General features: G+C 42.0%; 1 protein-coding gene across 2 annotated transcripts in view; it reads left to right on the top strand.

The window, feature by feature from the left end:
* snx29 (sorting nexin 29) overlaps positions 1-21,439 on the top strand; it is a 183,218-nt gene that overhangs the window by 101,556 nt on the left and 60,223 nt on the right. For both annotated transcript variants that reach the window (XM_078280045.1, XM_078280046.1), the window contains exons 16-18: positions 8,669-8,785; positions 10,136-10,191; positions 10,606-10,687. In XM_078280045.1, coding sequence (XP_078136171.1) covers positions 8,669-8,785; positions 10,136-10,191; positions 10,606-10,687 — 255 coding nt within the window. The remainder of the gene's footprint in view (positions 1-8,668; positions 8,786-10,135; positions 10,192-10,605; positions 10,688-21,439) is intronic.

Raw genomic sequence — 21,439 nt, 5'->3', positions numbered from 1 at the left:
GGTTAACAATGAGAACGGCGGCAGAATTACTACTCGAAACTCTTCGAAAACAATGGGTCCTTGACTTCAGACATACACTGCAGACAAAAGCACCTGCCTATATTTTAGCCCACAACTCTCAATTTTGACAACTCTTGCTATTAAATTGTTTCAAGGGCCTGCTAGCTAGCTAATTAAGCTAACATTAGCTCCATAAATTGGTTGAGAACTCTTCCCCTGGCTGACTTTTTAATGTCTTCAGCTGACTCGCTTTGTACTTGATGGCTACACGCATGGCAACATACTAAAACATTTAGGCAAAGCTGTTAACATGTATCGCTAAATAAAGAAAAAACATTGTTCTTGCATTGCAGGGTAGCTTAGGGGAGCTTATTGATTGTTTATTTCCTTTTAACATAGCTCTGTCTGGCTGCTTGGTTTACATATTTGTTCAGTTTGTATTTTTAAACAGTATTTTCATTTTTAATATTATAAGATTGGGTAGTGTTGGCTGGAGTTGCTGGAGTGTAAACATCCCCAAATCCAACAAAGAGCAGGGCAGAGGTGCTACCGTTAGCCTAAACCCTATTATAGCATATATATAGCATCCAGGACCAGCGCACACAGTGGCAAAAATACTACACAGTGGTGGTTTTTCGTTGCTTTTTTTTTTTTTTTAACATAATCTGTAACTGCACAAACTAAAATAGTTAGGTAAGTATGGGCTCCTAGTAATGCTTAGTTACTACTTTAGTTGGTAAACTGGTTAGCCTGAGATGCTAACGACTGAAGCTTACCTTAGAGCAGATGCTTGGCTCTTGTGTTTTTGGTTTTGGAATGGCTAAAAAAAGACACCTCCTCCCAAACACTTTTAATACTATTATTAAGTATTGCTTTGCTACAGCCAAGGACAAGCGCTGTTCACAAATCATACTGTAGATCTTTTAACATCATGTAAGTACAGGTTCATGCACAAATAAGTGAAAACATACTTTATTATCCATAGCTACCAGCATTTAATCTTCATACTGGCAAAGTCCTCTCAGTGTACATTAAAATGCAGGCTCTTGATAGTGAAAGTGACTTTTAGAATGTAACCCTAATCTTAATCTGTCCAAATACTTCTGACACATGTAGATCAGGAGAACATGCATTAAAAAAGAGAGGGCTTTAGTTGTCTCAGTGTTCATCCGGTTGTGATGAAAACACCCCTGAATTAAAGCTGACAGACTGTACTTTAACATTGTCATCACTGCGACGTTTCAAAGTAATAATACTACACAACCCAAAAATGTGTGATCCAAGTGCTCATGGAGCTCGCTGTGTGATGCCGCAGCGACAAAGAGCTGCGTCTGTACCACGGGCCAGATTTAGCTCAATAAGAAGACATCAGCATTGGTTGCTGTTTATTTATAAATGTATACATTGCAATTACCCTAGCTATCTTAAACAGCTTATGGTACCTTTTTCCTCTACCTACCACTTGAGACACTCTACAGAACTTTTTTTTTCTGTCCCTGCTGTATGTTTCTCAACAGCTAAGAAAGCCTTTAGGTTTAAAGCCCCCTCAGATTGGAATAATCTACCTGTAAATATTCGGTCCATTCTATCTCTCCCATCCTTTAAAAATGTCCTTAATCCTCTACAACACCACAACACCTCTTCTAATATTATGAGTAGTATCCAGTTTCATTCTTGCTTTGTCACAAACTTGATTATGACTGACAGATTTTTTATTTTTTTTTGCTTGTCTGTTTCTGTTTTGTTAACTGTTGTGTCCAATTATGATTGTACTGTATATTCAATTATTGTTAAGGACCCCCTCGAAAACGAGATGGTGCATCTCAAGGGGTTACTCCTAATAAAGACATTTTCAACATGTCTATATCCTTTCTCACCCTCTTTTTCGTCTCCCCCCCCCCCGTCTCTCAGCCATGTCTCTTCCTGGAGCAGCTGTGCGGAAGTGAGGCAGAAACGCAGATAGAGACACAAGCTGTATTTAGACTAGAGAGTAACCCAGCATTGGCCATATTCTGGTTGAGGTCTCACCCAGTTTAAGATGTTAAAATGAACTTTTGATAGCCTGCGGCTGGGCCTCCCTTCTGTAATGGATAAAATTCTGTCTGAACATTGACGTGTTTTTATATTCTCTGCCTCCTTTTGCTCCACCCCATTCATCCTATGGGTCCCGTCTAATTAAGGTTATTAGGTTTCGGGTCAGCTATACCACCACTGCTGCTCTTGCTCTTCTTTTCTCCCTCTGACTAATTTCTCCGCTCATCTAGGGCTTTCTTAGCTCTCTTAGCCTTTTTATTCAGGCCAGCTCAGCTCAGCTCAGCTTGGCACAGCTCAGATCAGATCACACACCGAGGGAGAGGAGAGAAGGAGGCACAAAGAGATTCTGTAAAGATGGCCGAGGAGGAGGATAATGCGCTGTGTGAAGGAGGAGATTGTGTGTGTTTTTTAAGAGCGTGATAGAGAGGGTTTATGTGAGAGAGCGTGCGGTCAGCATCACTTGGGTGGCAGTTTGCTGTGATGACTCCTGCAGTGCCGACAGTTACATCATACTAAACCAACCCTGCAGGCCAGACTAATGTGTGTGATAGCAAACAACAATCTGCATCACTGCTCTGCTGCTGTCCCATTTTCAGTCATATCAGGTACAAATTAGTTTTTGCAACCATATATAAAACATGAATGATTCTTTTAAAAGTAGGCGCTGAAGCTGTTGTTGTGTGGGGTGAATGTTTTTTTTTCTCCACAATATGTGATTTGCTCTGTTGGTCCTCACAGACTCTTTAGTGTTTGTGATACAACAAACTTGATTTGTGTTTGCTTTTTAAGATGCACAGTTCCACTTTGCAGTGTTGACTAATATAAATGATACAAATTTGTCTTTGTTGCATAGAGAATAACCAACATGGATGGTAATGTTTACTGCAGAGCAGGCAATATGTAATACATTTGTCATTATTAATCATATTGGATCATATCACCGAATTATATTTCCTTTCGCAGTTTACTTTCAGCCCTCTCACTTAGTCAAACTAGGTACACTGTTAACAGAACAAATGATATCAGTTCCATAGAAAATAAAATTAAGGAAGAGAAATGGCTTAGGCCGTGAAAATCCATGAAAGGAACTATAGGCCAAATTCATCTTATTCAGCCAAGTAAATAAGAATGTTACTTTGCCTTATTTCATTACAAAATCAAAATATTCAAGAAAATGTATGTGAGAGGGAATATATGTTTGAGTGTTTGCAAGATCATTTTTCATCTACATCCAACGTTTGTCTTGTTTATACCTACATAACAAAATCAAATTGAATGCAAAGTATCCAAATATCCAGCAAAAGAACTCATTCAACTTAGACTCAGGCTAATTAAATGTAGCCTGTTGAGTTTACCAGTAAACAGACAAAAACCTGCATTGTTTACATTCATCTTTGCTAGCCAGGAGTCTTCTTCTTTGCTGCCTTTCCTGCCACGTCTCTACATTTCTTTTCACAAAACTGCCACAGCCTCATTCAGTGGAAGAATAGCCTTAAACAGGTGGCAGGATTGTGTATCACATTGACAGTCTGCATGCACACTGTATGCATTGCTGTGCACGAGATACAGACAACGTATGAAAACATTCCTTTATAGCATTACTAGTGATATAACATTTTACAGTGTAGCTTTAAACCGTCCATACATTAATTTTTTTTATATTAATGGGTTACAGTTACGTGCTTCAGTTTTCCAGTTTCCATGGTAAACGTATGACAGGAACATTGTATTTCCGAATAATTTAACTGTTAAGTTACTAGCTGCATTAACTGGTAATGTCCTACTATTTTCAGGACCAACCTGGGAAACTGGGAAATACACTCCTTCTTCAGTTCTAGAGAATTGTAACATTGATGCTGACGTTTGCTTGTCCCAGCTCCCCAGGCAGAACATTTCAACACACTTTGTTCTCTTTCGGTCCTGATCTTTGATCGTAGGAGGGCTTTGGGAGCTCCCTGCGGTAGCCACATAGCCATGGCTTCAAGGCTCCAGATCAGCTGTAGCCTAAAGCAGACGAACACCAGTCCTGTCAGGCTTCGACTTCGCTGACTTGTTGCGCTGTCGGGTTTATTGTGATGTTTATATGGTTTCACTGAAAGCTTTTCAACTTAAAACTGCACTGGCTTGAAGGATATTGTAAGCCAGTCCATCACCTTCAAGACTAACAAGTTCCTGTTCAAGTTGTGAGTGTCAGGAGATATAAGTCAGTACAAGTAGACACACATGCTGGATTATCATGCATGCACACGCCCACACATCCTACAATGCACTATAGTCCTGTAAGAATTAATGTATCCCTAGCCTATGTTTTTGTTTCTATGCCATGTACTTTGGACTGCATTTATGTAATTGTTTTTCCATGTCATTTCTTGTATTTTGTGCAGTTAAACAAAACTCTAAACTTAACTCCTTCTAACAGTGCCCTTTAGCTTTCAAGTCTCCATAACTACCTTGTGCTGCACTGATCTCTTTTTTCCTCGTATATTTAGTTTAGTTTGTTTTGATTTCTGCAGCCACTAATTAGCCTTCCGGTGGCCTTGACTAGAGAAAGGTTAGCTAGTGAGTAGTGAGTAATGCCCATTGCTTGTAAGGTCCATGCTTGAGGGAATGAACACCAAAACCTGGCTGTGCATCTTAATGACCCTGCATTAATACATTAACTTGTTTGAACAAATTGGCAACGCTAGCACGTAGCCACACAGCCACTGCTTAATATGGACCTCTTTTGGGTGTGTAGATTTAGCATGCGCACTCTCAAATACACATTTACACAACACACATATGCATACATAGGCATACTATGCTGTACATGCAGAGACATGCACAAGTGCACACCAAGAGAATGACGAACTGATTAGCTCCCTCTCCCTGAGAATTAATTGGGTTTCTTCACGCTTGAAATTAATTCCCTCTTTTATAATGTCCTATTTGCTAAATAATAAGAGGTGATGAATGGCGTTGAGTGTTTGAGGGTGGACTTCCTGTTCCCTGACTTGAAAACGCCAGGATGTGACATGTGCCTGGTGGACCAGGGGCATGAACTCGACTTTGAAGCCTTTGTCAGTTTTTGAAACAAACGTCGGGATACGAATAGAAACATTAAAGGTATAATGTGTAGGATTTCCTTTAGAAACAATGTTAAGACTACTTCAAAAGCAATCCCCCTACACCCTCACTTGTTAGTGTCTGTATCTGCAGAGAACCTTCCCTATGCTTGTGTTTTCTTCATTTTTGTGAGTGCGTGACATTAATGGGCGTCATCAAAGAGCCTCTGGGCCACATGCGGGTGTGTAACCCCCAGCCAATAACGGCGTGCAGGGTGTGCGGCCTATTCTCATTCCCAACCACCGCTATGCCCCTCAGCATCTCATATTGACGAGAGAAACAGACAGGATGAAGCTCTGCATTCACTAATTATCTGACAATGCTGCAACTACCCGCGGAGATGTGGATGTGTTTATTTGTGCTTTAGAACATAACCACTGTGAACCAATGAAACAATCAGAAAATAGCGTTTTATTCCTTTACCGTGTTCTTTCTCTTTATCCACTCTCTCCCTTTCTATTGGCAGAAATGGAATATTCATAATTATGTTCTCATGAGTGTATAATCACCTGAAACTATGAGTCTGTCTTTTTCGTCAGCTTAGAATGAGCCCTTTATATCTACATACAGTAGGGGGTGGGTCCTCTTCCACAGAGCCCGCCATGTTTCACCATCATGTTTCTACAATAGAGCTCTAGAGAGGGTCTTGAGGGTTTTTATGTTACCGGAAGGCCACTGTAGGTTCGACTACACGCTTGAAAAGGGCCGGGTGAGGGTAGCGGAATTCAGTTCACCTCACTGCTTGATGCCAAATCCTACACGCTGCTCCTGAAAAAAAAGATACATGCAGTCTTTTTCTATCTTTTTAAAAAAAAAGTGTTGATCAAATGATTATCGCTGAAATCAGCTGCAAGGGATTGAAGGCCTTCCAAAACTCCCAGACTTGTTGCAACTCATTGACTTTATACTTAGTGCCTGTAGAGCTCAGGTTCTGTTTGACAGTGGAGATATTTAACAGCCTGCCGGAGGATACACACATCATTATTTACTTCATAACGTCTGAGCTGCAGTTAAACAGTAATATGAAGAAGCAAAGACAGATGCATAAATCAAAGCAAAAACCTTCTTTTGCTATAGAAGCTGTTGTTTTGATGAGAGAGAATTCATTACAGCAGACCCCATTTACTTGTGTTATTATGTAGAATATGGGGGTTGTTATTATTTGTGGTATGATTAGTTTTATTTTGTGAGAGCAGTTGTACACTATATTTGATGCACAACATTGGGTGATGTCTTTATAGTGTTACTCACATTGAACGCAATTAAGTTTAACTGTGTGTTTTGTTCTGTCCAATGTATTTAACATTCTCTCTCAGTCCTCTTGTGTTTTTTTGGCTTCTCCTAATACAAATCTAACCTTTATGCAGTGAACACCTTTGCCTGTCTAAAACCTTTTACGTTCGATTACATTTGGATTAAATATAGACATTAACATTTAAGCCACAAATGTTTGAAGCGGTGCTATCTGAAGAGACTATACAAGCAACATGCATCTCCACTGAAGTTAGTAATGGCGCGTGAAAGTCATACATACACACAGCAGACCTCCTGGTTCAAGAGTGCGGTCTCGCTGTTTGGTGATGACTACTGCATTTGAGGATGAAGGCCAAATCAAATCTTTTGCCATCAGGGCCCCCGTCATATTGAATACCTTGCCTAAGGAGCTAAGCTAGGTAAATTCAATATCATCTTTTAGAACACGCATGAGTAAACTCATTTTAGTGTAGCACATTTGATTTTACTCGTTCTTTTTTTTTAAGTCTTAGACCCAATGGAGGGCATTTAAATGTTAGGTTGCAGGAGGAGACATATTTGTTATAACTTAGCCCAGAGGCAGTCTGCTCCAGAGGAACACATGTACTGTAGTCTTTGCTTTCTGTATTTTTAGAAATATGGTTGCCATGGCAACTGGATGCTTGAAACTATACTTCAATACCACTGCAAAATACAAAATTTTGTGATTTCATTAATCATTAAATGTGTTGTCGTGACATTACGCAGCAGCATCACCTGTGGGTCATACTGTCGATTGGAACAGTATGGCTCCTGGAGAGAGTCATACAACAACCATTCATATGCCAATATATACATTTAAAACAGTTCTCTGTTGCTGTAATGGTTGTGAAGAGGAGCAGTCACTTCCTGGAGTCTGAAAGTTAATGCTACGGCGACAGAGATAGGAGATATAAAAATCTAAACCTATCTTTTAACTAGATGAATAAACTGTAGCCAGGAGTAACCTGACCTAAATAAATAAAATGATAAAAAATATAGAACTGTGCTCCTCATAGAGCCAGCAAAGACAAAAAAAAGAAGCCCAACTGACATCCAAGCGATTGTTGCAGTGTCTGCTAACGTTCACCTATAATGTCAGCACAGCTCCTGGCTTCCATTTCATTGATTCTTGTTGCTCATCACAGGCATATTCACACTACCAATCAGTTAAAGCTAAACTGTCTCATTGCAGAGTTGTATAAGTAGTTTATTAGTTGTTTTTAAAAAAAAAAAAACATACTGATGTTAAATTCATCGCTCTGCATATTCTGTTCTAAAGCTTGACACTTTTTCAATGTGGTATTGTCATAATATGAAATGGATATATACAGACATCAACGCAAAGCATTTAAGCGTTTGATAAATCAAGTTTATTGCGATTGTCATCACTGTTGTTGTTGTTATTACATAAGGAGCCTCTCCTCCTCCTTTATGGCAGTGTGTGGGTTCTTAAATGGGATGTGAATAAGTTCATGTATAAAGGTCGGTGTTGGAGCAGTGGCGCAGCGGCTCGGCTCGGCTCACCTGTCAGCCACAGACGGCGCTCTGCTGAAGCGGCTGTGACGGCAGGTGTCCTCCACACAGCACAATGTGTGTCACAGCTGTCAGTCTCCTGTCCACACTGTCCAGCCTGGTTAGGCAGACAGGCCTCGGAACGAACACACGCACGCACGACACACACACACACACACACACACACACACACACACAGAATTTCTTGGCCATATTCCCATGAGCACACACAGATGTGAATAACACCACGTCAAGGTTAGTTAGAGCTGATGACAATTGATTAGCAGGCTGGCAGGAGTCTGACTGTTTTGGATATGAACTAGTTTCACCCCCTCACACTCTCTCTCTCTCTCTCTCTCTCTCTCTCTCTCTCTCTCTCTCTCTCTCGCTCTCTCTGTCTGTTTCTCTCTGTGTATCTCACCCCTCTCTCCCTCACATCCCTGTCAGGGGTTTGACTGTTTCCAAGAATCTGTCCTGCTGTCAACATTCATTACGTCATTACATCGATCACCTGGAGTGCTTCTGCCTTTTGTGTGTTAAATGGAATCTGAAAACTGTATTTTTGACATGCTATACTTCACGTGTTTACATGATTTTCTATTGTCCATTTTGTACTTAATTGTGTTTTATGTAATGATGTTCTACAGCATGATTAATTTAAATGCCCTTTTTGTGTTTTTTGTGTGTGTCTGTGTCTGTGTGTGTCTGTGTGTGTGTGTGTGTGTGTGTGTGTGCGCTGCAGGTGGCCGAGATGCACGGTGAGTTGATAGAGTTTAATGAGCGCCTGTACCGTTCCCTCATAGCCAAAGACCACCTCATTGTCCAAATGAGACAGGAACTCATTGACCTGAGAGGCCCGGTGAGTGACACACACACCCACACACACACACACACACACACACACACACACACACACACACACACACACACACACACACACACACTAAAACACCCTTGCACAATGATGTCCCCTCTCATCTGATGTCTCTGTCACCCTGCCATTTTCTAGACTCTCCTCCTAGTGATTTTGTTTGATTTTCATCTCCACTTCCCCCTGTTTGTTTTTGCCGTGGTCCTCTGCTCATATTTTTATTTATTTTTTCTCTGTTTTAATTTTTCCATGGTTCTTCTGCACTGCAATTCCCAGAGATAATCTGTCAATCAAAGTGTGTGTGCTCACATCCTTCCACGTTTTAGTTGATGAAGTTAGATTTTCTGTAGGTGGTGCTCTTTTGGTGCCTGTTAAATCACGGCGCTCATCGCTGCTACACTAACTATCCAAAGGGTAGTTCAGACTACTTTTTTGCAGCACTTTCAAAGTGGTCCTTGACAATAACAACAAACACACACAGAAGGCCAACATCTGGTCACGCTCAGCAGAGCTCAAAGCAGTGTTGACACACAAACAAACACTCACTCGCACACAATCTGTCCACAGTGTGGGTTGATACAGCAGCAGTGATGGGAGCCCCAGGCTGAAGATAGGACCTCTTATCCTCCAGCTTCAGCCCTGCTCTGCTGGACCACTCACTCTGTGTGTGTGTGTGTGTGTGTGTCCATCTCTGGCTCCTGATTGCTGCATGCTTCCAGCTTCAAATAGCTGCTGCAGATGGCCAATCCTCGGTCACTTTCTGTCTGCCTCTACACCTCACCATCTCTCTCTTTCTCAGTCCTCCTATTTATTTCACGGTGTGTGCGTGCATTTCTGTTGGTGTGTTACACTCTTGGAGAGTTTGATCAAAGCCTGGAGGCTGGAGACCCCACTGAAAGGGGGCTGTGGTGATAGTGTTTTAGCCCAGGTTTAGATAGTCTCTCTGGGAGAGCTAAGAAGCTGACAGGCCAGCTTTGGACGAGAGAGATGGAGGGAAAATGTGGACACACACACACACAAACACACACACACACACACACACACACACACACACACACTCATCCAGAAGGCCAACATCTGGGCCTGGTCATGTAGTTCCTCGAGGGACCTGGAAGCATGAAAAGAGTGAAACAAATCACAGGCTTGATGGACTCGCATGCACACACTTTTCACGTACCACCTAGCAACTTCCGAAGTACCCCCTGGTTGGGAATCACTTGCCTATTGGACACTGTGTTACAGTATGTGTGCATATATATTTGTGTATGAGTTTGTACTGTATTGTAGTGTATGTCTCTCTTACTTATTATCAATCCCCCGCTCTTTTTACTTTCCCAGGTTCCAGGTGATTTAAGCCAGACGTCAGATGACCCCAGCCTGTCAGATTTTGAGACGTACGATTATTTCTCTTTTACTTTTCCTGCGTTACTCTCTCCCCCTCTTTCCCCCCCTCCTCCAACCTTCCCTCAATTTATGTTAATTCACTCTTACCTCTGGAGTTCCTCTTGTTTTGTATCTTGGAAGAGCTACATCTTCTCAACCATGTAAAATATCTGTTCTCCCAGCATAATTGTATCTCTTAGTTATTCTTTCTCAACACTGTTTGATTTCATACATTCATTCATGCGTTCCACTCTCAGATCCAACCAAATTCGATTTTGGGGCATTTTACCAGAGTGAGCTGTAGTTTGCTATAGCTGTCCAAGCGTAGCGCTGAGACACTGTTGATGTTGCTGTGATAATGGTAATGATGATGATTTTGATAATGACGACGGCAGTGAGGACAGTTTGTTGTTTGTGTCACTCAGGGCTCATCGTGCTCTCATCAACGTGTGGATCCCCTCTGTGTTCCTGCAGGGCAGAGCTGCCAACGCATACAACGTCTACCAGGTACACTTTATATCTCTGTCTTCTGTTTACCAGTACCAGAGCAGTCATCACATAAAGACAGATTGCTTCACTCACCATATGGCTGTACTGTACTTGCTAGGGGTGCAACGGATCACAAAACGCAGAGGTTCCGATCAGATCACGGTTTTAAAGGTGCAATATGTAATATATTTACTGTATTAAATCCAAAAATGATCACAATATATCATCAGATATTAAGGTAAAATGCTATGCTGATAGACTATGTTTTCGAACAACAATGCTAAAGCCAGTATTTTCTCCTTTTGAAATTTCCGTTCCATGACGGAATGTCTGTTTGGGTTTTGGCCTGTGTGTTATCAACTGCCCATTCTGACAGCCAGGCCGGGTTGCCAGATATAGCTGTAAAAATGGCTGTACTACAGCTGTAGTACAGCCATGGAGGCAGCAACCAAACAAACGGGATCAATGGAGATTCTATCCAACCTAAAAAAAACTTGGCATGTTTCTAACAGTTGCATGACCAGAGACGTAACGAACCCCGGGTAAATATTGGAGATGTATTTGAAAGATGGAGACAGCTTAGAGCCCAAAAGGATGCCGAGTTGGCCAATTTACTCCTGAACAGGTAAGCTTTAGCTTCAGGCTAATTTTTCACGGCTACTAGGGACGGGCATTTCACAGTCATTTCAACCTTTGTGTACTCACATTGAATTTTATAGAGTAACGTTGCTCGAGTTATTTACTCGCAAAACATTTGAGACACAGCCAGTGAAGTGATCCCGACTGGTCACGCCATAACTGCTAACGTTACCGGAGGATCAGGCAAGCGGGCCACGGGTGTTTACATTGTGTAGCCTGTTCAGCGCCCGTAGCCTACAAACGGTGAGTCATTTTAAGCCAAGAAAGGGTGGCTGTAAATCGGTAGAGGACCGTAAATTTGTGCTGTTTTTAGCAGTTGTTTCCGTAATTTTAAGCCGAGGAAGTGTGGCTGTCAGCCGGGTGGAGAGGACGGCGAGGTGATGATGTTTTAGCGGTTGTTGCCGTAATTTTAAGCGGAGATAGAGTGGTTGTACAGAGCTCCGCGTAAGCACAGGCTTTTATGACTGTCAACATAGCCAGCATCTAACGTTACCTACTCCGCTGTGCTGTGGAGTAATGTCTGGCTATGTGAGGCTAGCGTCTAGCAACATTGATGCTGTGTTCTCAACCTGGCAACCTCCATGAACTTCGAGTCTGGGGAGGAGGGGGCAGGAAAGACGACTCTGTCCAGTATTGTGAATTTGGACTGCAGTGACTATTTTAAGCAGTTAGTATTACATATTAGACTTTAAGTCACGGACCAGATACATTTTCGGATCAGCACAAAGAAGGGAGGACAATATATTTTTTTAAATGCTTTCCATTTATTACTTAAAGAACTGTCATAAAACACAGCACGTTCAAGCCGGGGTGCAGAGTTCGCTTTTCCCGGGGAAAACAAAGGACTTTCACCCTGGAAATGCGTGTTCCTCAGGAGTGTTTTAATCCAAAACACAATCTTTTTCCCAAACTTAACTAGTCGTTTTGGTGCCTAAACTTAACCTAACTCATTGCCACATAACGCTCACTTTTTGTCTTAACCGTAATGTCCGCCAAAACGACCGGCAGCTCGCCATGCCCTGTACCCTGCTGCCGCTGATACGACAGAGCTGTGTAGTCGGCGTCATGGCTTTTCGAGTTCTTCTGCTCCTTTAATGACCATGACCATGACTATCAAATGATTTTAACATGCCCCGTTCACGTGAACAGAAAATTGCGTTGCTTTTATCTTTTCATGGCAACCCTCCATAGAGATTTATCAGCCTACTTTAAGTAACAGCGACAGTAAAAAAAATTGTTTCACACCATTATTATGGTTAAACTTTGCAGTTAAGCCGCGGTTTATATGCATTCCGAATCGCGAGTGTTGATCCGTACGGAGTACGGACCACAGATCAACTATGGTCCATTACAACACTATTACTTGCTTTTGGTATATGTGGGGGTAATATTACCCTGAGGACATAGAAGCTGTTGCAAACAATCACAGAGTACCAGAGAGAGGTTTTTGTGATGAATTTGTTCGAGTTAAACCCAACAATAGAGGGATGGAGTTACAAGTTCATTAAACCAAGGAGTGAGGGAACTAATGAGCAAGCTCTGAAATAATTCAACATTAAAGTTTGCATTAATACCTCATCATTAGTGTTCAATAGCATTGTTGCTGTCAGGCGCCTTTTTTCCCCACTCAGCTGCTCAAGTGGTCAAACAGAACACTTTGCTGGAAAGGGTCAAATCTGTTTTTAGCCATGCTGGTCGTGCGGCTCAAAGGAATGGCAGTGTTGGTCTCTCAGTACACCACTTTGGTCCAGACTGAAATATCTTAACATCTATTTGATGTAATTGGGTGCAGATGTCCGTATTGCCCAGAGAATAAATGCTAATCAGATCATCGTTTTTACTTATCCAGGGAAATATCACAAAATGTAGTAGATTGTTTACTGCGACAATGGTCTTGGTTGGACTTCCAGTTATGGCGGCACGGTGAGCAGACGTGGATTCTGGTGCTCTGTTGCTAATCCTAAAACAAAAACTACTTAAACAATCTGAGAAAAGTACCCAAGGACAATGGTCTTGGTGGTCCTGTAAGTAAATGATCTCATAAATTATTGAATTAAGTGGCTGTAGACTACTAATCTTGTTTTCCAAAGACTGGCTCAAATATATGCCTATATATATATGCCATATGTGTTAGGCTTAGAAACTAGTCTTATCTAGGCTTGTCTAGAAAATGATGCCATGTTCAAGTGCCAAAAAAAGAAGATACTAGAAGAAGTTTAAAGTGGCAGTCCCTTTTTTGTGTTGTCAACCTTCCAACATAGACCGTGGTTACACACTCTTTGATGCGACTTTTGTGATTGTATGCACCAGATCAGAACTTGTCGGGGTGTGTCCCCATAATGTGTCCACACTGGACACTTCACTTCATATATATATTTTCTCTATATACACACTTTGTTGAGGAAAGAGCTGCGAAGACGAGTGATTTACACAGCTACAATAGTGACCATAATGCTATAAGACAGCAGATCTCAGCTGTTCCCCAACCCCGGTTTTCCTCCATCTTTGAATCTCTTCCCTTTGCTCACGCTCTGAAGAGCAACTCCAGTGTGACGGGAACATAACGCGAGACCTACGTTTGACAAATTGTCTGGGCTGTGCCCACATGCTGTCCATACCTCACTAAGATCGAAACTCAATGCAAGCCAGGCCACCTCGGCATGTGGTCTGGCTGATCAGTTCCCAATGCCAGCAAGTTCGAATCTTGGAGCGTACAGACTTGGCTAGTCTCGCTTTGACAGACCTTCCTCCACAGCACTGCGGAGCAGGGTCTGGCTAGTCCACACAGCATTCTGGGATGGGAGAAAAACCTGCTTTAGTTTATTGGCATTTCTTTAAACCAATCACAATCGTCATGGGCGGCGCTAAGCACCGGGCAGAGTCACGTTGCCGCTGCAAAATAGCCTCAGGGAAGGAATTTGTTTTGGTGGAACGTGAACATTCAAAAGTTGTTTTTTTGTCGTGAGAAAACTCAGATTGGACAGATAATCTAGCTAGCTGTCTGGATTTACCCTGCAGAGATCTGAGGAGCAGTTAACCATAGTCCTAATAAATCGACCAGGGTTTAGAATGCCAGCACAAAGAAAGAGTAAGGTAACGGACATCTGGCCGAAAAGAGTGAAATCTGGCGGAATTTCCGGCGGCAACGGAGCAATCCCGGAAGTGGAAGGTGGTGGATGTAGACTAAGACTTGACAGTTAGCACGTCCTGGCATGATCGGATGACAAAAGTCGCATTGAAAAGAAAAGTGTAACCACGGCCATAGCTATGTGTGCCTTGCCTTTGGTACCTCAACAAATAGTGACTGCATTTCCCACCACAGTTTGTGCCACTTCTAACTTGTGATCAAGTCTTAACAGAACTAATAGCATTTAGGCCAATTATAAAAGCACTGCTCCAGTTGTGCCAGGCACCCATCTAAGAAAGGTATGATGGGAACTGAACTCGAGAGCGACTCAAAAAACTGACTCGCTGTTCCTTGTTTTATCTGTCAAGTTATCGAACAAAGTAGACAACGGCGGCTCATTCCCTCGGTGACTGTTTTACTGTGTCTGTCACGTTAACAAGGTGTGTCATGCCGCCCCCCCAGTGAGACAGAAACACCGACACACACACACGCACAGTCCCAGGGTTCGGCTTTGTGAGACAGACAGTGAAACACACACAGACAGACTGTGACACTGATACACATGGATATAGTGGTGCACATACACTGTGTAGAATACACACATACGGTACAGATACACACACTGTGCTGTTGTCTGCCAGGAGGTACAGCTGTAACGTTATTCAGGGGAAACCGTATGGGACGCCAGGGAAGAGACAGTTGACACTTCCTCAGCCCTAACTGATAGTCAGGGCTGCTGCCTACCGAGCTCAGCCCGGCTCACCTTATACATAATAGATGTAAATTGACAACTCTGGGCTCAAGCTGAGAGCTGTCTGACACCTTTTTGTGTGAAATTACTGTATCTCCGTCATTCGGACAGGACAAAAGCATGACAATGACAAATGAGTTGCATTGTTTTAATCCCTCTCGTTCCTGTCGCTTACGTCTTCAGACCCACTTGCACGGAGTGTTCAGTGTTCTTTATTGAAAAGCAGACGGTCTGATGAATATATGTATATGGACTTTTCTCAACCCGTGATTAAATGGCGTAGCATTTTCTGGCATCGGTGGTGGTGAAATGCTCATGTCGAAGGCAGCTTGCTTTAAAATTGTAGCACGGTGTTGGGAAAGTGACTTGTTCCCTGCAGTTTGAGAGCTTGTTCATGCAGGAGGACTTGCAAGTGGGTGCATCGTAATGGTGGATTCATTACAGACTGATGTGGTCAACTAGCCCCAGTTTGCGCCCCTCATGTATTTGTATATTATGTATATTACATTTGAGTAATGGAGGTAAGCATCAGGTTTTTCTGAAAGTAAAGACCCTCTGATCTCAGGGAAATTTAAAGGGATACTTTGCCGATTTTCAACTAGCTTTATATCATAACAATGTGGTTAGTATGTGTGAATGAACTATGGTAACCTTCCCTCCATCGCCCAGCTCAAATCCGCCAGCTTCTCGCTGGCTCGGGGGCTGCTGGAACTACATATGCATAAGGACACGGGGGAGAGAGAGAGAGAGAGCTGCCGCTCCCTTTCTCAAACTCAGATTAAACTGTAAAACTAACAGTGGTGATCAAATACAGTATAAACCAAGATTTTGTTACTGTATTGCCTATTTCTCGCCTCAAATGTTTTAAAAAGTATTTGCGTCTTTCTACTGCTTAGACAGCCCAGTTTTATAAGAAGGTCATCTTCCCAGCAGTTAAATACTTTTTTTTTTATTTATCAACGTCATCATTTTGGTCATTTCCAGAATCGTCACTTGCTGTGTGATAATTAGGATTTAAATACATTTTTAAATGAATGCTTTCTCCATTTGTGCCTCTTTTTTTCTAACCAAAATAAAGTTTCATATCTTCTGGCTCACTTTGTGAATCAAAATTAAAATATTTATTATTAGTTATATTGGTATATATTGATGTTTCATTCCAATATTTTATATCTTTATACAAAATAACATTATTATTTGGTTTTACAAAAAGAGCTGGGTTATATGTCATTTCCAGCTACCTGGATTAGGAAATCATCCAGACAGAGTTTAAGAATGCCTGGAAATACCAGCAGAGCTGCAGGGAGTGTTGTTAAATGAGGAAGATTGCAATTGAAAAGATTGAAATGGGATGCCTAACGCTGTGATTTTAATGTAATGGTAATACATAAGAGGTACCAACTGGGACTCATCTCCAACTTCCAAATTACCTATAAACAATAAAAGAAACCAATGTCTTCTTGAGGGTTAATAATGTTTTACCCACGAGGAAATCCCACACTTCAAATGAATTAGATATGATAACAGCTTGGGTAAAAGTATGTGGAACACATTGAGTGTGCAGATATTTGCCATGCTTTGGGCAATAGTCAGTGTCCACCTGCAGGTTGACTTTCTTGGATTGACTCCCCGGCATCGAACCTGAACATTTCCCATATGTTGCATCGATTTAGCCTAATTCCTCCCTCTCAATAATGGTCTGTGAGACTGCTGTCCAGCCCTGGAGCTGGAATAAAGCGCAGCCCATCTGGTGTATTGGATACTTCCCTTTTCAGAGCTATATTCGTCTAATGGCTCCCTATGGAAAAAAGCTTTTTGTTCTTAGACAGGCTAATGGATGGCCAAGGTTACCGGAGTCATTGTTGTTAAGGTGAGGTTGTTGTGTTGATCGAACACCGAGCCAAAAGTCTTAAAGATCGGAGAGTATCATGAGGAGAAGGCAGGGCTTGCTTTAAAATACCCTCAAGCGGCGGGTGCATAGGCTTATTTTGCTCAGTGTTTTTCCCTTTCTCTTGTCTCTTGTGTGCACACACGCACACACGTGCATATGCTAGCAAAATTGAACCAATGATGAGAGCAATGAGCCATAGCCAAATCCAGAGAGGGTTTCGGGAGGCTCGGAGAGTGAATGGGATTTTAGAAGCTGGAGCCTAAGTTAGGTCACAGCAACCTTGTGGTTGAAAAGAAACACGCTAACGTTTCTATGCTGCTGCTAAACTCACCCAGAGAGGAGGAAAGGCTGATCTCACCACCTCTCACATTGTGTGTCCCTTAATGTCTGCTTCTTGCTTTTTTCTCTTTGCCTCCCTGCGTCATCCCTCCTTCTCTCTGCCCTTCTTTTTCAGCCTCCCTTTCCGTCTCCCTCCCTCTGCCAGACTGCAAAGCTTTTTTGGTGGCGCTAAAACTGCTTGTAGTCCATTTACTCTCTTTGCAATTTTTTTTTTTCCTCTTCAAGCTTTCTGAAATGACTTCCATCTTAAGACCGACTGAGATGGAGAGCGAGAGACTGATGGATTTGCTCCATTATCAGTCAGGCTTTTGCTCTTTGTGGCACGCCGTGCCTTTGGACCTCCATCCCTCCATTCCTCCTTGTGTCTCTTTTCCCCTCCTTAACTCATAATGAGAGAATTATACCGGCCGTGGCAAATAAGTGTCTCCCTCCCACACAATAACAACAATAGAGGCTATCATGAGCTGAGGGAAAGAAGCGTCCTTTTCACGCCGTCAACGAACACAAGGACTCATTTGGTGTGTGCAGCAGTGTCTGTGTTTTTATTACCTGTGTATTTTAGGCTGGCATTGTGCTCTCAAAAAAGCATCAGTGAGGAGCTGATGAGGAACTGCTTTAAGAAATGAGGGGTTGGCTAGTTGTATGTTATCAGGATTTGTGGGTGTGTGGAGCATGCAATAAGCCATTTAGCTAAAACTCGTATACAAAAAAAACGAGGACTTTGAAAGAGAGCTAAGAATTAAAGGAGAGGTATTTGGATCTAGAGAAGGCAACAGGAGTCGGTTGGTCTTTGCTCCAGACTGAAATATTTTAGCATCTGTTGGATGGATTGCTATAACATTTGGTACGGACATCCATGGTACCCACAGGATGAATCCTGAGTACTTTTGGGTAGGGATGGGTCTCGAGACCCGGTTCTATTAAGGACCCAGTTCCAAATTTCTCAAAACCCGGAAATCAATAAGGTCAGAGCTTATCGAGACTAGTGGATCATACAACGTTATGTCTTAAAATAGATACGTGCGCGAACCGTAAAAATTATTTACGAGCACAGTGTGTGCGTAAAGACAGCAGGTAAACACTAGCGTCCCCACAGCAAATAAAATCAAAATATAGTCGGACTGGCTACAGAGAGCACCGCTCTGTGGGCCGCTTAATCATCTCGTTAACCCTATGAGCCCGAGCTTGTCGTATACGACAAAAAACTCCATTGTTTTTCTGGGTCTTTGTGCAATAAATCCAAACTGCTACATCCAAGATTGATACGCTTTATGTCCATAATTTATGAGTTTCCGGTCGTTTATCGCCGCTAGCTTTTATGCTATCCGCCATTTTGCTTTTCGCATGATGCTCAGGGAGACCATTCTGACCAATCAAAAACTTGTTTACGTCTTGTCAACCAATGGAAGGCCGGTCCGTCATTGCAGATGAAACAAAAGATCGTATTTAGTGAAGAGGAATCACCCAAGGGCTGAAAAGGTAGTTATGATCATAAGTTGTCAAACAGAGACAGAAGAAATCAGTCACAGACTCACCATTTTTGCAATAGAAGCAATAATAGTTCTGTTAAGATTAAGACTTTCTAATCTTGTCTTTCGACCAAATAATAGAAAAGTATCGATAATGGTGTCGATAAAGACTTGGATCGTTAAGCAGTCTTCGAAAATAGTATCAATATCAATAAAAATGAACGATCCCCATCCCTACTTTTGGGATCCTCTGACGTTTTACTTAGCGCCATCAGCAGGTAAATGTTTACACTTGTCCAGTGAAATATCTTACCATCTACTTGATCGATTGGCACAGAATCTTATATAGACATTCTCCCAGATGATGTATTTTACTGACTTTGGTGATCCTTTCACTTTTCCTCTAGCGCCACCATAAGGTTGACTTTTATTTATTTTTGAAATGTCTTGACAGCTGTTTGAATGGATTGCTGTGAAATTTGGGACAGAGATTCATGTCTCCCTCAGGATCAATTGTTCTAACTTTGATGATACTAACTTTTCAATTCATGCTTGCATCTGGTCAGAATTAAAATGTATCCAATGCTTTGGTTTAGTTTATGACCACGTACTATCACAATTATTGACATTCCCAATCGCCTTAGCGGTACTTTATGTAAGCGTTCATTAGCAAATGACATGCTAAACTAAGATGGCGAACATTGTCAACATTAAACACCTGCTAATCATCAGCATGTTAGAATTGTCATCGCAAACATGCTTGCATGCTAACCTTAGCATTTAGCTAAAAACACTTCAGCACAGTACAGCCTCACAGAGCCACTAATGTGGCTGTAGACCCAAGGGCCTTGCACACCAAAAAAACATAACTATAACAAAAAAAAATTATGTGAACATCCCCAAAATGGATGTCTCAGTTAATAATACATTTTTTAACCTCAGTAATGGGTCTCTCGCCACATATCTGCGATGTGTGACATGTTGAACGTGACGCCCTGTAAATTGGGATGGATTTTGATTGGCTGTCAGTTTTTTGTCCTTATTTGTCAAATCATTTCGAAAGGGCTCCCAACGCTATCTCGTTTGCCACTGTCATTATAGTTGTGGTGCGGCTATCCACTTGAGTTAGAACGATTTTCAAAACGATATATTCAGAGTGTGACAATGGAGACAGTTAAACTTTAAGTTCTGCAATTCTCTAAAGTTCAGCTCATGTTCAAATACAACAGACTTAAACTCTGAATCATGCTATTTGGCCCAAGGTATTTAACATTTTTCTTGTCAGACACTCAGTATGCCTGCTGAGAAAGTGACTGCTGTGCTGCTGTCTGATAGGAGCTTTCAGGTCGTTGATTACTAGGTGTCATGCCTGTGGTGTCGCAGCAGCGGGGGGGATATACTCTTTGTACGGCAGCTGACACCGTCGAGCAATGATAAAGTTTTGTTTGCTAACAAAGAAGACCCAAATAATAATTGTAATTACTTGTTGACTTATCTGTAGTTGTACATTCTGATTGGGCTTCTGAATATGTTCACAAGTTGCATGTATTGTGTGAACTCCTGATAAATGTAGTTTCGTCTGCTGAACTAGGGCTTCGCTAGTCTATATCCACGACGTTCCACTTCCGGGATTCCTCCGTTGCCGCCTGAAATACCACCCGATTTCAGTCATTTCGGCTGGATGTCCGTCACCTTCCGCTTTCTTCGTGTTGCCATTTTAAACTCCGGTGGCTTTATGAGGACTATGGTTAACTGCTCCTCAAATCTCTGCAGGGTAAATCCAGACAGCTAGCTACCTATCCTGGAATGCTGTGTGGACTAGCCAGACCCTCCTCACACCTCAGTTTACACCAAAAGAGGGAAAAGCTGATATACAAGAGGCTTTAAAAGGCCTGAAAAGTGACTGCTTCACTGCTCCAAACACACACACTGCTAACATGCCAGTGATGTTAGGGCAGCATTAAAGTGGAAAGATAAGTCACCTTCATCTTTTTCTTTTTAAGGACTCAGCTGGCAATGGAGCTAAATTTAAATAAAAGAGTTTTGGTCCAACAAACTCATTGGGTTTACTGCCTCTTTCATGGATTTAGCCCCTCATCATCATCCATCTCTCCACCTCTCTCCCCCTCCTACTTTACTCTCCTTTCCTTTATCCTCCTACTTTACTCTCCTTTCCTTTATTGTGTGTCTCTTGTTTTTTTTTTTTTTTTAATCAATCAGTCCTTTACTTTTTTTTCCTTCCCTATCTTTCGTCTTTGGGCTCTCTTTACCACTCTTTGGTCGATCTTCTCCCAATCATTTGGTGTTGCTCCTTATGATGAGTTCCAGGGCAGTTTGATAATAATGAATCGCAATGTGTCTTCACACCACTTCCCAGATGAGACAAAGATGAACACTTCTCGGATGTATTTCATCCACGGAGGAGAAAATGAGTGCAAAGACCTATTTTGTTCAAATCTGCATGTACTTGTACTACCAAGCACAAATGGAATGCAGTGTGAATGTACATTAGAAAACGCAGCATGCCAGTGTTGAGAACTAGCACCTCTGATCC

Source organism: Sander vitreus, chromosome 21, assembly GCF_031162955.1.
Source record: "Sander vitreus isolate 19-12246 chromosome 21, sanVit1, whole genome shotgun sequence".
In the NCBI taxonomy this organism is placed as follows: Eukaryota; Metazoa; Chordata; class Actinopteri; order Perciformes; family Percidae; genus Sander; species Sander vitreus.
Note: the sequence above shows the minus strand (reverse complement) of the source record. Positions and strands in the feature narration are given on the sequence as shown.